The 15970-nt window shown below is 37.6% G+C and overlaps 1 protein-coding gene across 1 annotated transcript; it reads right to left on the reverse strand.

Moving 5' to 3' along the window:
* LOC105506432 (olfactory receptor 8B3-like) lies at positions 1 to 1555 on the reverse strand. Its single transcript, XM_011934562.1, has 2 exons — positions 1541 to 1555; positions 1 to 918 (listed from the first exon to the last, which is right to left on the reverse strand). The coding sequence occupies exons 1-2, from the start codon at positions 1553 to 1555 to the stop codon at positions 1 to 3; spliced, it is 933 nt and encodes a 310-aa protein (XP_011789952.1).
* Positions 1556 to 15970: the final 14415 nt, after the last annotated feature.

Below are 15970 nucleotides of genomic sequence, written 5' to 3' on the forward strand. Positions count from 1 at the left end.
TCAAAACTTTCTCCTGCTAAGGGTTTTTCTCAAAGCAAGTTGAACGTCTTTGTTCCTTAAACTATAAATTAAGGGGTTCATTAAAGGAACTGTATTGGTATAAAAGACAGAAGAGATTTTTCCCTCATCCATTGACCCAGCAGAAGATGGTTTGAAATACACAAATGCACTTGACCCAAAGAACAGAGAAACAGTAATTATGTGGGAACTGCAAGTGCTGAAGGCTTTAGACCTGCCCTCAGTGGAAGTGATTTGAAGGATGCTGGAAAGAATAAAGCCATAAGAGATAAAGATGGTGACAGTGGGCACAGTGATGTTGATGCCCACCACAATGAAAATCACCAGCTCATTGATGGAGGTGCTGGTGCCGGAGAGCTGGAGCAGAGGGAGGATGTCACAGAAGTAGTGATTGATGATGTTTGCCTCACAGAAGGTCAGTCTCAGCATGCATCCAGTGTGAGCCATAGCCCCAGAAAAGGACAGGAAATAGGAACCAAGCATAAGGCTGGAGCACGCTGTAGGAGACAGAGCAATGTTATATAGAAGTGGGTTACAGATGGCCACATAGCGATCGTAGGCCATTGATGTCAGCACGTAACATTCAGAAATGGCAAAGAAACAGAAAAAGAAAAGTTGGGTCATGCACCCCTTGTAGGAGATAACATTCTTCTCTGACATGAAGTTCATTAGCATTTTGGGTGTAAACACAGAAGAATAACAAAGATCTATGAAGGACAAGTTAAAGAGAAAAAAGTACATGGGGGTGTGAAGGTGTGAATTCAGCCCAATTAGAGTTACCAAGCCCAAATTTCCTATCAGAGTGATCACATACATTATTAGAAATAGTAAAAAGAGGGAAATTTGGAGATCTGGCTGGTCTGTTAACCCCACCAAAATGAATTCAGTCACCAAAGAGCCCTTTCCAGGATTCATTCTTCTCCAAGAGAATCTGTGGACACAGGAGAAAAGGGTTGCATTAGAGGACAACACAGTTCTTCTCACAGTTATTTTCTCCCACAATGTGGGATATTGCTGGGATTGTTTGAAACTAGCCCAACCTGGACCCACAGAATCTGGCTTCACCACCGTCATGAGACTCAGTGGCACTGACCTTCTCTTGTCAGAGTCTTACTAAGATAAATATAGCAAAGACCCACCTGAAGTAACCCTACAAAAAGAGGGCCAGTGCTGCCATATGCAAACGAGACTGCTGGAAATAATAAGGGGAAGAGAGAAGGGTGGATTCCGACAGAATTCTCCTTCCCTCATTTCTTCATTTCTTTATTCACTTGAGTTCTTCCCTCACCAGTAAAATTAGAGGCAGGAGCCTCAGCAACCTGGTGCCATTCTCTAATACGACTCAGGTCAGGCGGTGAACAAAGAACATTGTTTCTACTCCAAAAGAAAAGCAACAGAACCTAGAAATAAGTTACTGCCCCAAGTCACAGAAAAAAGTCATGAATCTAAAAAAAGGAGAATCCAATTCATAGAAACTATTGACCGAAACTTGTCATTCTCTGAGTTCCTTATATCCCTGAACATTCTCAACTCCCATCTTGAACAGATACTTCTGACAGTTGCATTTGAGTCTCAAGGTGGAAAATAAAGTAGAATGTCTCAGATCCCTGGTATTCCACCTCAAAGCAAGTAAGACATTAATATAAAGGGAAATGAGAAACTCATCCTTCTTACGCCTTAAAAATTTTGTGTTGTCTTATTGTTTCCTTACCATTGTGGTTCTGGAAGGGCAATTTCAAGCTCTAAGGCTTTGTTTTCTCTAAGATGAAACCCAGACATTATTTCCAAGAGTTCCTGAAAATATTCCTGATATATACATCATAATTTATTATTTTAATTTTGGTTTCTCTCAAAAAATTTAATTTTGGTTTCTTTCTTTAGTCAGAAAGAAAAAGGATACTTTTAACTGATTTCAGATTTTTTAAATAAAAATTTTGTTAACAGAATTAATCTTTATTTCATAAAAATGTATTTACCTTGGGTTGCTCTAATTCAACACGTCTTTGCCTTTCAGGTTAAAATCAAATCCATAAGAAAAATCACTATTCAGGGGCCCTCATTTCAAGACAGTGTGACTTCAGAATTTCCCTGTAGGTAGGAATTTGTGTTTGTGAGAAGGCATGTATTTTTTTTTTTTTTTTACCTTTTTACTTTAAAATTACTAGAATCACAAGAAGTGGCAAAAGTCATACATAGATTCCCTTGAACTCTTCACCCAGTTTCCTCACATAGAGACATCTTCCATGACTATCGGACAATAGCAAAACTAGGAAATTGACATAGGTTCAATAATGTTAGTGAAACTACAGACCTTATTCAGTAGTTTAATATGCTTGTATGTATGTGTGTGTAAATCTATGCAATTCTATCCCATGTACATATTTATGTAACCACCACCTAAGTCAGGATACAGAATTCTTTTCTTTTCTTTTTTTTTTTTTTTTTTTTGAGACAGGGTCCTACTCTGTTGCCCAGGCTGGAAAATCACAGCTTACTGCAGCTTCAACCTCCCAGGCTCAATAGATCTTCCCACCTCAGCCTCCCAGGTAGCTGGGACTACAGGCACGTGCCACCACCATTGGATAATTTTTGTATATTTTATAGAGACAGGATTTCATCATGCTGCCCAGGCTGGTCTTGAACTCCTAAGATCAAGCGATCCACCTGCCTTGGCCTCCCAAAGTGGTGGGACTACAGGAGTGAGCCACCATACACATCCAAAAATATCCCTCTTAAAAGAGATATATAAATTTTTATTTTTTTATTTTTTATTGGTAATTATGTTATATATTTATCAGATACAATGTGATGTTTTGATAAATGTATACACCATGGAATTATTAAATTAAGGTCATTAACATATCTATCAACTCACATACTGATTTTCTGTAGTGCAAACGCTTACAATCTACTCCCTTAGCAATTTTGAAATATATATTGCATTATTATTAACTGTACTCTCCAGTCAGTGCAATAGATTTCAAAAACGTGTACCTCCTTTCTAACTAAAATTTTGCACCCTTTGACCTCATTCCCTTCACCCCCAGCCTTTGGTAACAATGATTTTTTTCTTTTTCTTTTTTATTATACTTACTTATTTAAAATAAACAAATTAAATGATAAAGTAAATAAATAGATTAAATAAAATACTTATTTATTTAAAAATATTTGAGACCGGGTCTCACTCTGTCACCCCGGCTGGAGTGGCACGATCTTGACTCATGGAAGCCTTGGCCTCCCGGACTCGAGCAATCCTCTCACCTCAGCTTCCTGAGTAGCTGACAGTACAGGCACCTGCTACCACACCCAGCTAATCTTTTTTATTTTTGTAGAGACAGGGTCTTACTGTTTTGCAGGTTGGTCTTGAACTCCTGGACTCAAACAATCCTCCCACCTGGGCCTCCCAAAATGCTGGGATTACAGGTGTGAGTCATCACACCCATCCTAATTTTAAAATTTCTCTAATTTTTATAAGATAATATTCCACAAATATATATATTCATAATTATTAATGAAAATTTGTACTTTCTTTTGGAACATAAAGTCTTTACATCAGGCTTTGTGCTAGAAATAGTTATTTGCAATGCTTTTCAAGAATTTTTAATGAGTGTATCTCTAATTTCTTTTATAGTCATTATTTTATTTCACATTCACCTGCTATAAGAGAATACCTAAGACTGGATAATTTAAAAAGAATTTTCTTGGCTAATGATTCTGGAGGTTGGGAAGTCCAAGATTGAGGTGTCAGCATCTTGCAAGAGCCTTCTTGCTGTGTTATCACATAGGGGAAATGCAGAGAGACAGGAAGAGAGAGAGAGAGAGGGAGAGAAAGAGAGAGACTGGAGCTGAATTCATCCTTTTGTAAGGAACCTACCCTTGCTATAAAGGCATTAATCCATGAGAGGAGAACCAGCATGGCCTAATCGCCTCTTAACAGGTGTTGTCTCTTAATACTGCTACAATGGCAATTAAATTTCAAGAGGCATCTGGGAGGGGACAAACAATCAAAACACAGCAATCATCATCAATGAAAAATTATATACGAAAAGTGGTGAGAGTTTTCAATAATTTGTACCACCATTTAAAACTTTGCTATTGAAATCAGAGTTTAAAAATACGAGTTTTTTTTTCCTTTCATTGGCATATTTAATGTTGAATCAGTTTGAAATCAACTTCACTTTTTTATTTCAAATATTACAAAACAGCAAAGAAGTTCTAATTTGTAGAAAGTGTATGCATTGTTAGAGTAACCACATTGCAACCAGCTTAAATGCCACCAAAAGACTCCATCAGCTGCCACAAGAGAATATATGGACAGAAGTATCTGATCTAGGGCTTCTGCCTGGAGCAGTGGCTATAGGATTTCTGGCCTGGTCTCCCACCACCACGGAAGGCAGCACCTAAGGCTGAGCACTGTGCTTCTTGGACACCCGAAACAAAAGCTCCATCAGCAGCTCCATAGGTCTTTTGTCCACGATGGTCTCTGTCCTTCTCTCCATGTGACAGCTGTAGCTGGCCTCCAGGTGGTGAAGTGCCTCTTTGGTCAGGCTGTGAAATAGAACAGTGAGTACCTAACTTGGCCAACTGTTCTTGCAGCTGAGCAAAGCATACTATCAGATACTCTCCACCCTTTCCCTCCCAAGAGCATCTTTTTAGGCTCTGTACCCTCTGTGCCTTTCATATATATTCTTATAGGGCTTCTATATGAATAAAACTTTCCTCCAATTAAAATTGTATTTATACAACTGGCACAACAGAAGGATAACAAAGATGTATGACAGTACCCCTATCTTCAAGAAAGTCACCAATTTGCAGATACAATACTTCCAAATATCCACAAGTTGGTTTTAAAAATGAGTCATATTCTAAAATAGTCTTACTTCAAATCTCGAATTATATTAGTTTTTAAACCTACATTTGAATATTTAATCATTTAAGTTTTGTGTAAATTATAGCTTTAATTTTAAAAATTGAAAATTTTTGCCAGGATGATGAAAAGAGTGAACCTGTAAAATAAGTCTGTTGATTCACAGCAGAACTAAGCATTTTGCTGACTTATCCTCCACCAGGGGGTGCTGGTGACACGGATATTATCTTCAGACTGCAAGGTACCTGCCAAAGCTGCGACTCATATTTCACTTTTGTTAAGAACCAAGGATGTAGTCATGGATGCTGAGCATCTTTGCTTGTCTTTGGTAAAATGTGAAGTTTTTAAAGATGTGCTCTCGAGCTAAACTTAGATCAAACCATTTTAAGCTATTTAATCAGGCATCTTAATGGATGTAGGAGAGAAAACGATAGAGGCAGCTATGAGGCCTTCAGATTTCTGCATGGTAGAGTAAGAGTTTTAAACAAATCCATTATGATAAGGTAAGTTTACCTAATAAGTGTATATAAATGATGCTTCATTCTTACAGCAAATTTTTTAGTCAGATGTAAGTAAAGATTTTAACTGGTATAAATACATTCTAAAGCTGTTCTTACAAAGCAGTCTTTTCAGCTTTCTCAAAAGGTAGTAGTATCTTCTGACAAAGATAAACATTGCACACATAGGGAAGCTCATTCTCCAGAATCAGATACGTCCTTTAAGGAGCATTTTTCCTTGAACCATTTGAGAAGTAGAAACGGACAGAGAAAATTTTTCTTGTGAGTAAGCCACAAAACATGAAGATTTTGTAAAGATTAATTTTCTATGATTTGTGTTATAAACAACTCTTATTTTTTTCTGTTTCCAAATATAAAAACATATTATAATATGTAACAGACTTTTTAAAGTACACCTGCAATTCTAGAGATTGTGTCTTGCTTCACTAAGGAGCCTTGTCCCAAATCTCTGCAGCCTCACTATTTCTGGAAATAATCACTGTAATACAAGAATATGATGAAGTGTTTCTTTGTAGCAGACTTTGTTTATCCCATTCTAAAATCAAACCTTTCTAGGGCCATGTGCATTTTTCTAGTTTCATATAAACAACTAGTCCATTATCTCTTGACTATAAGCATCTTGGCTGAGAACACCATTCCCACAAAGATCCCACTTTTAGGTTCTTTGACAAAGATGCAAAAGAAATATAGCTGAATTGGCCATCCTGCAAAGGAGATGATGTTCCTCTCTGAGATAAAGCCCATCGGAATTTTTGTGGTACAGACAAATGAATAGCAGACATCAATGAAGGATAGAGTGAAGAGGAAAAAGCGCCTGGGGGTATGAAGGTGAGAATTTAGGGACATGAAATTATGTTCAAATTCTCCCCACAGGGACCACATTAAGAATGAAACACTGGGGCAGCTGGAGTTTGTTAATCTCACAAGAATAAACTCAGTCACTGAAGAGTTATTTTCTACTGCCATTCATTTCATGATATGATCTATAAGAACAGAAGCAGGCAATAACATTAATGACAGATCCTCCCTCTTTGTCCCTAGAGGGAGAGCCGGATCTGCTGGTTTGTGAGCTCAGGGTTGTCTAAAGACTTACAGCAAGGCATCCAAGGAGGAAGACTTCCTAAGGTGGTCCCCCATGGCCTGAAAGTCCGGATTGTCCTTCCCTCTTCTCTCCCTCCCCCATGTCAGTTTTTGTAGATCTCTAACCAGAGAAAACTGCTTGTAGACCTTTTGCAGTTTCAGCACTTCCTCCATCCAGCCAGGGCTGTCTCTAGAGTATTCCCCTGGAATCTTTGATTTATGGGTTTGGAAGGAAATTGGCAAGACAAAGATGATTTAGACATTCGTCATTTTTCCTAGAGACCCTACCAATGCTAGACCTCGAGGGCCCTTCTTTCCCATTGTCTTGAAGGGGGCAAATCTGATGATGCAGCAGGCAAGAGCCATCAGCACAGTCTTCAGTCTCTGACAAGCTAGACGAGTTATTCGGAGAATTTTCCATGACTTCTATTTGAAAACTTGCCCAGAAGGCCCTCTTCACAAGCAAGCAGTAAAACAACTTTTGAAGCCTAAATGGCTTGAATGGGAATTTGTTTCATGCCCTGCAGCTCTGGAGAAAGTGATTCAAAGCCCAGAGAACGATTCTTTCTATTGCAATTTCCTCTAAAGTTGGATGAGCCTCTTAAAGGTTTATATAACTGAGCCTGTGTGTATATCCTGTGTCATAGACTTACCCTTGGATCCTTCCATACTCTAAGGTCTTGCTCAGTTTATAATTTCATGTCAGGAAATCCAATCTCCGATGCAGATGCAGAAGAGTGAATGCTCCCTTTGTCACTTCATTTTCCCCTGGAGTCTATGCACAGCACTACAAAAGGAAAGTCCAGAGATACAGTCACTTGCCATTTCTACTACTTTCCTACATGCCTTTGGGATTGTGTTAGTAAAATAGTAGATTATAGCTTTGACACTATACATGGTTGTGGATTTGTCCTCTATAAAGATATTCGTAGCAAAGTAGATAACAGACTACTTAGCTACTTTGTAGCTAAGTCAGACTATCTCCATTTAAATCTAGACTATTTCTCCACTTTCTAACTGTGAGATTTTTAGATGTTATGTAACTTCTTTGACCCTTGTTTCCTCCTCTGTAAGATGAGAATAGTAATTGATTGCCTTGGGGGTTAAATGATTTAGTACCTGGAAAGTATTAGAACACTGCCTGGAATATGGAAAGAGTCTGGTAAGTGTTTGTTCTCCTTCTCCTCATTCATGTTCATCTATATATACAAAACATGAACCTTTACCCTGCCTGCTCCCTGAACACTTTTATTTTATGTGTATTTATGTGCCCCAAGTTCAAAGTGTCCCAAACTGCAGTCAGAATTTTCTTATGATTTCTGGAACTGCTCCTTCTCTGTTCATTATTGTCTAGATTACTTTCATGATCACCCAGGTTACTAAATTTAAGCATCTCCTCCTCACTCATCTTCTTCATCCAGGCTCCATGTCCCAGAGAAGCTATCTCTTTGAAATCTTGCTCTGGTCTTTCCTGTCTAATAGGTTGCTTTCGTAAGTCTGTCTTCACCTCCTGATTGGATTACACTTGGTTTTCTAATATGGCTTCTTATGGAATAAAAGAATTTGCTCTTTGTAACCTCCTTCTCACTACACACACACACACACACACACACACATCTTCTCCTTGCAATATGGTTTATAATTATAAATTTGACTAGATAAATATTGAGTAGTTGCATTATTAACACAATTTTAAACACTATTTAATATAATAAACACCATTTACAGATAATGGATCAGACACCAGAATCATTTTCATTTTATTTCCTTTTCATTTTCCATGAAGCAATATTTTGAGGGGCTCTCATTTGCTTTGATAGTCCATGATTTCTTTGAATTATCCTCATGACCTCTTCTCCTTTTGTATGTATCTTTTCTCACCATATACAGTTGTAGCCATATGATGTTAGCTGATATTTCAAAAATTTCATCTTCTCAAAAATCTCATCCTAAGAAACTTGTGATCTACTACAATGTTAATAGGATATCCTCTAGCTTTGTTGAAAATCTAGCATTTTGAGATCTCTTGTCACCATCTTTCTGGGAATTCTCTTCATCTCACACCTGTGTTAGGTAACCTGTTTTTCTCGATTCTATGTTTCCCTGTTTCTTCATTTATCTCTCCTTTTTAAAAGCGAACTTCATTTTTTAGAATAGTTTTAGATTTATAGAAAAACTGTGAACATAGTACAGAGAGTTCTCATATACCCCTCTCTCAGTTCCCCTAATATTAAATCTTACCTTAGTATGGTACACTTATTATAATTAATAAACCAATGTTGTTACATCATCATTAACTAAAGTCTGTATTTATACAGCCTCATTATAACCTAATGTCATTTTTTCTGTTCCAGGTCATCCAGGTTACTCCATTACATTTAATTTTTAATTCTCCTTACATACCTCTCAACTATAATAGTTTTCTTCCTCATTTTGATTGAAAAATGTTCTATTAATTTGCAGAGAAAATGTACATGGAATACAAATTTTATAGAAATTGCCTGTGTGAAATTGCCTCTTTTTTTTGCCTTCTTCTTTAATTGGTAGTGGTAGGATTTAACTTCCAGTTTAAAAGTTAATTCAAACTTCGAGTTTAAAACTTAATTTTTCTGAGAATTTTGAACATATTGATACAATGTTTGTACTGGGATTGCATTAAATCTATAGATCTAATAGATGGACATGTTAATAACATTATATCTTCCATTCCATGAATATCATGTATCTTGCATTTATTTATATTATTGTTTCTTTCTCAGAGCAAGGTTTTAAAGTTTTCAGTTTGGACATTTGCACATCTTTCATTAAATTTATTCCTAAGTTAGTTTGAGATGCTGTTATAAATGATGTATTAATATAACTTTCCAAATTTTTGTGGCTAGTATATAGAAATACAATTGATTTATGTTTAATGACCTTGTATCCTGAGATCTAAATTCATTTTTTAGCTCTAGTATTTTTGTTCTGTAATTTGAATTTTCTACATAAGCAATTATTTTAGGTGAACAATGCTTACTTGTCTTCTTCCTTTTCAATCTGTTGGCATTTTATTTCATTTTTCTGTCATATTTCAACAAGCTAGGCTCTTCACCAAACATAGAGGAGAGAGAATAATCTTAGTTTGTTTCCAGTCTTTTGGGGAAAGTATTCAGTCTTCAACCATTAACTATGATGCAAGATATAGTTTTTAAATAAGTTTCTTTTGCTAAATTGAGAACATTCTCTCTTGTTCTATTTTTCTGAAAGTTTTATTGTAAGTGGCTCTTTCCATGGCTGAGAGGAATGAAGGTGGAGACACACGTTCATAAGGAGCAGAGCGGGGTCTTCTCATCTAGAGGTGGAGAAATCTGTCTAAGAAAAAGCCACATAGATTCAAGCACATCAGAAAAATTGAAGAAGAGGCACAACCCCTGTGACCCCTTGGATCCAGACAAATCTGAAGCCAAATGTGTCCCTAGGAGGCAGGACTTGACTCCATTTACTATTTTAGGGAGCTGCCCTTCATATAGATTGAAGACTGACTGAAGCAGGAAACAGGCACCAAAAGCACTTCCCCATAAGACATGTCCACCAGTGCCATGAAAATTTACCATTGCCATGGCAACACCCAATGTCATCACCCCTTTTCTAGAAATTTCTGAATAACTCATCTCTTAATTTGCATGCAATTAAATGTAGGTATAAAGATGACTGCAGACCTACCTCTGAGCTGCTGCACGGTGCATGCTGCCTCTGAGTAGCCCTGCTCCACAAGGAGCGGTACCTCTGCTGCTGCTATACATTGCCACTTCAATAAAAGGTGCTGCCTACTACCACCGGCTCATCTTGGAATTCTTTTCTGAGCCAAGCTAAGAATTCTCCCAGGTTAAGCCCCAATGTGGAGGCTCGCCTGCCTTTCATTACTTGGACTTTCCCATTAAATGAACTTTTTTGTTTAAAATGATTTCGCTCAGGTTTGTTAAATCTGAATTACCAAAAGCAATTACTGAAAAGCAATCACTTAGAATTAAAAGACTCTTAATATATTGCACTATTGTACCTTGTGCAAATTTCTGTGGCAATGCTTACTTCCATTTTTATGAATAGCACTGTAGCAGAAATAAATTTTACACTAAGAAAGATCTGTGTTTGAATCCTGGCTCTGTCATTAGCTTTTGAGACTTGGGCAAAAGCATTTAAACTAAGTCTCGATTTATTCCTGTGTAAAACAGAGATGCTTGTATAGAGATTTTAAAAGATAAGTTAATAAAAGAGCTTAGCGTTGTTAATACCAGTTACCCATAAGTTGTGCAATTCTCAGTTTCTTCTGTTGCTTCTTCAATTAGACTAAAGGGCAGATCTGTATGTTATCTCCTTTTATGTTCAGAGAGTCTTGATACTTAAATCCTCTACGGATGTTTATTTCATGAAATGAATAAGTAAAAGTTCCAAAATAATCAGATAAATCACCTGTGGAGTTTAGATCTCAAGGATCCTTTATCTAAGCAAAGGAATATTAACTCAGGAGAGGAGGTTTTTGCCAATAGACAGAATTGTGCAGGCTTTGTGTGCTCACAGACTTCACCTTAGAAATTTAGCCAGAGGACTTTGGGTTAGAGAAATACAGTTGAACTCATCCATTTTAACCACTGCTACTTTCTGAAAGGCCACTAAAATGTTAATAAAGGCATTAAAAGGCAGAAGCACAAGCATGTTTCATTAACTTACTGGGACAAGAACACAGGGGAAAGACAGCAGGAAAAAAAATCAGAAAGCTGGAAGGCACAGTGATAATCAGTAACTGACTCAGTGATTCCCAGAAAGCTGAATTCAGAGCTCCATAGTGGAAGCAAATATCCAGGTTATGTCATAGCATGTCTCACATGCTCAGTAATGTGGCGGCACAGCTCACCTCTGAAAGTAGGGGTGATGGTGAACATAAAAACAGGAGGGCGGCTTGAAAGTCTGTCACAGAAGTAGGCAGATCCCCAGATTCTCTCCTCTACTCGGTGCATCCAGAAGAATGATCCTCCTACACCCCAGCAGCAGACTGGAGGTTTATTCTGTAGAGATGAAAAATGAAGCATCTCCGGAATAGAATGCACTTGAGTGTGGAGAAGTACTATACTAAAAATGAGGGAAATAATTGGCAGTTCACATACTGAATGTTACTGTATCGTTGAAATATGAGTATAAAATAAGGACACTTTCAGACATGCCAGGTGTGGTCAAGACATACAAAGTGTGGGCAGGCTAGATGCTCCACAAACTCATTTTATCTTCTTCCTGATCACAAAACTAGAATACTTTTCCCAGAGTCCCTTTTGCTTAAGCACAGCCATAACTGAGTTCCAGCCATGGAGGATAAGTGGAAGTCAAGTGTGTCAGTTCCAAACCCACAAAAAAACTTCACTTCCATCTTCTCTTATGATATTCCCTCTTTGGCCACACTGATGCTGAAGCGTGTGTGTTGGAGATGACAGAGCAACCTGAGAAAAGGGTCTTGGGTCCAAGTTTATTATTTTACAGAGCTGCCCTCCATTTAGAAAAACTTATTTTAAACTTTATATGAGTAAGATGAAAACTTTTATTATATTTAAGTTACGTATATTTGCTTTCGAACACCAAGTTTTGTAAGTATGGAAAGATGATTTAAACATCAGAGGGAGAGTATTAAGATGAATTTATTTTAAGTACATAGAAAACTGAATGAAAAACCAAAACCATTATTTATTATAGGAAGAACAAAGGTAGTGAAAGAAAAATGATCATAGCACATTACAGTGTTTATATATGCAAAGCATTTACATTCTTATAATTATGTAAACACTGAATATGGATCCAACTAGAAAAAAATAAACTGTATTGGGAGAATAAAGAGAATAGGAAGTATATTTGTGTTGAAGGGAGGTAAAAAATGAAGTTAATTCTAATATCCTAAACTGAAAGCCAGTTGACTTTTTATTTAGGCCTAACACTGAAAAATCAAGAAACAACTGCATGTATTTAGTGATAGGGTGATAAAGACCAGAAAAAAAAAAAAAACCAAGATCTGTTTTTAATAGGACCATAGAAAATGATAAACAAAATTGAATTCTTGCCCGTAGCATACTAGAGGCCAGTCCTTAGCTTCATTTCATTAGTTTCATTTCTTGTACCCTGATCCTCTTCAATATCCTCCACATCTCGTCAGCTGAAAGTCTTCAGCACCTGTAGTCCCCACATAATAATTTTTGCTGTTGTCTATGATTCTACATTATTCACACATCTCAAAACCTTTCCTGCTGATTCTTGGAGCCAGGGGAAATCTTTTACTCTGTTTTTTAAAATCTCTTGATATCATGAACATGTTCTCATATCAGTAGATATTTCTCTTGAGGAAAGCACTGTTTAGGATGCCACACGTTCTCTCTTCCCTCTTAGGCTTTTCAGTGTTTCTTCCCTCGATGCTGTTTCCCCTGAAGAGCTTTCTTTTACCACATTCTCTTATCACCACCACCACCTCTGCCTAAACTTAGCTCTCTCTCTCTCTCTCTGTGTGTGTGTGTGTGTGTGTGTGTGTGTATATATAATCATTTTCTATAAGGAAAATACAGCTTCTTAGTATTGTGGGTTTTTTAAAAATGATTTAAGTCCATGATGCAATGATGTGGTTCAAAATTCAAAAGATTCAAAAAGGATATGCAGCGGAAAGTCTCCTTTATGTCCCTGTCTCTCAGCCAGCTAGTTGTTCTCCCTGGAGGCAACCAGTGCTACCAGTTATTTTATCAATCCCGTCAGTGATATTTTATTCATATACAGTCCTATGTTGCTTAGAGTGTAGGACTATGCTCTGAGAAATGTGTTGTTAGGTGATTTTGTGGCTATGCAAACACCACAGAGTGAATTTACACAAACCTAAATAATACAGCCTACCACACACCTAGGCTACGTGGTACAGCCTCTTATTTCTAGGCTACAAACTCCTACAGCATGTGACTGTACTTTGTACTGTAGGCAATTGTAACACAATGGTAAGTATTGCTGTATCTAAACCTACCTAATCATAGAAAAGGTACAGTAAAAATACGGTATAAAAGATTAAAAATGGTACACTTGTATAGAGTACTTACCATGAATGGAGCTTGTGGGACTGGAGGTTGCTCTGGGTGAGTCAGTGAGTGAGTGGCAGGTGAACGTGGAGACCTAGGACATTACTGAACACTACTGTAGACTTTATAAACACTGTACATTTCGGCTACACTAAATTTATCTTAAAATATTTTCTTTCTTCAATAATAAATTAACCTTAGATTACTGTAATATTTTACTTTATAAACGCTTTTGTTAGAAACTAAAACAGAAATACACATGTTAGCCGAGGCTTACACAGGGTCAGGATCATCAATATCACTGTCTTCCACCTCCACATCTTGTTTCATTGAAAGGTTTTCAGGGACAATAACATATGGAGCTGTCATCTCCTACGGTAACAATGCCCTCTTCTGGAATCCCTCCTGAAGAACCTGCCCGAGGTTGTTTCGCAGTTAATTATTTTTTTAACAAGTAGAAAAACTACACTCAGCCAGGCGCGGTGGCTCACGCCTGTAATCCCAGCACTTTGGGAGCCCGAGGCAGGCGGATCACGAGGTCAAGAGATCGAGACCATCCTGGCTAACACAGTGAAACCCCGTCTCTACTAAAAATACAAAAAAACAAAAAAAAAATTGGCCAGGCGTGGTGGTGGGTGCCTGTAGTCCCATCTACTCGGGAGTCTGAGGCAGAAGAATGGCGTGAACCCGGGAGGCGGAGCTAGCAGTGAGCTGAGACTGCGCCACTGCACTCCAGCCTGGGTGACAGAGTAAGACTCTGCCTCAAAAAAAAAAAAAAGAAAAAGAAAAAGAAAGAAAGAAAAGAAAAAGTACACTCAAAAATAATGATAAAAGAGTAGAGTATAGTAAGATTAATACATTAACCAGTAACAGTCATTCATTAGTAAGTATTACGTACTGTACATAATAGTATGTGCTATCCTTTGCTATGACTGGCAGCACAGTAGGTTTGTTTACACCAGTATCGCTACAAATATGTGGGTAATGCGTTGTGCTATGTCTTTACCTTTTGATGACTATGACGTTGCTAGGAGATAGGAGTTTTTCAGCTCCGTTATAATCTTGTGGGACTACCATCATATGTGCAATCTGTCATCAACCAAAACATCATTGTGCAGTGCATAACTGTGTCATGAAATTCACATGCATTATCCCACAAATTTTACACAAACAGTAGTATACTGTACGCACTGTTTGTCAACCTGCTTTTTATTTCCTATCTATCACTTCTTGAGAAACAACTGAAGAATGAGTAAGACTTAGGACCCAGGAAGAGTAGATTCAGAAGATTAGTAAAGAGGAGTCCCAGATATCTGTGCAGTCACCATACGGACCAACCAGGCTAGACTGGAACAGTGGTGTAAGAGAGATTTTTCCACTTCACAATACCTTTTGGAGATAATTTCATACATAAAGGTAGTCTTCATTTTTTATATACCTAGATAGCACTTTTTGTACAGATATCTGAAAATGTATTTGATCTGTCCTGCTTTAATGAATAAGTAGGTTAATTTCAGTCCTTTGTTATTACTTTTTAATGTAACGAGTAAACCGATACATAAATCATTAGGCATATGTATACGGTTTCCTCTCTGTCCAGATCCATACACGTATTCTTTTTCTTTTCCTTTATGGTTTGACTCTAGGAATATACTTTTCTTTTCTTTTCTTTTCTTTTTATTTTACTTTAAGTTCTAGGGTACATGTGCACAACGTGCAGGTTTGTTACCTATGTATACATGTGCCATGTTGGTGTGCTGCACCCATTAACTCGTCATTTACATTAGGTATATCTCCTAATGCTATCCCTCCCCCACACCCTCCCCACAATAGGACCCGGTGTGTGACGTTCCCCTTCCTGTGTCCAAGTGATCTCATTGTTCAATTCCCACCTATGAGTGAGAACATGCGGTGTTTGGTTTTCTGTTCTTGCGATAGTTTGCTGAGAATGATGATTTCCAGCTGCATCCATGTCCCTACAAAGGACACGAACTCATCATTTTTAATGGCTGCATAGTATTCCATGGTGTATACGCACCACATTTTCTTAATCCAGTCTGTCACTGATGGACATCTGGGTTGATTCCAAGTCTTTGCTCTTGCGAATAGTGCCACAGTAAACATACGTGTGCATGTGTCTTTATAGCAGCATGACTTATAACCATTTGGGTATAACCCCAGTAATGGGATGGCTGGGTCAAATGGTATTTCTAGTTCTAGATCCTTGAGGAATCGCCACACAGTTTTCCACAATGGTTGAACTAGTTTACAGTCCCACCAACAGTGTAAAAGTGTTCCTATTTCTCACATCCTCTCCAGCATCTGTTGTTTCCTGATTTTTTTAATGATTGCCATTCTAACTGGTGTGAGATGGTATCTCATTGTGGTTTTGATTTGCATTTCTCTGATGGTGAGTG

This window comes from Colobus angolensis, unplaced genomic scaffold (assembly GCF_000951035.1).
Source record: "Colobus angolensis palliatus isolate OR3802 unplaced genomic scaffold, Cang.pa_1.0 Scaffold137, whole genome shotgun sequence".
NCBI classification, from domain to species: Eukaryota; Metazoa; Chordata; class Mammalia; order Primates; family Cercopithecidae; genus Colobus; species Colobus angolensis.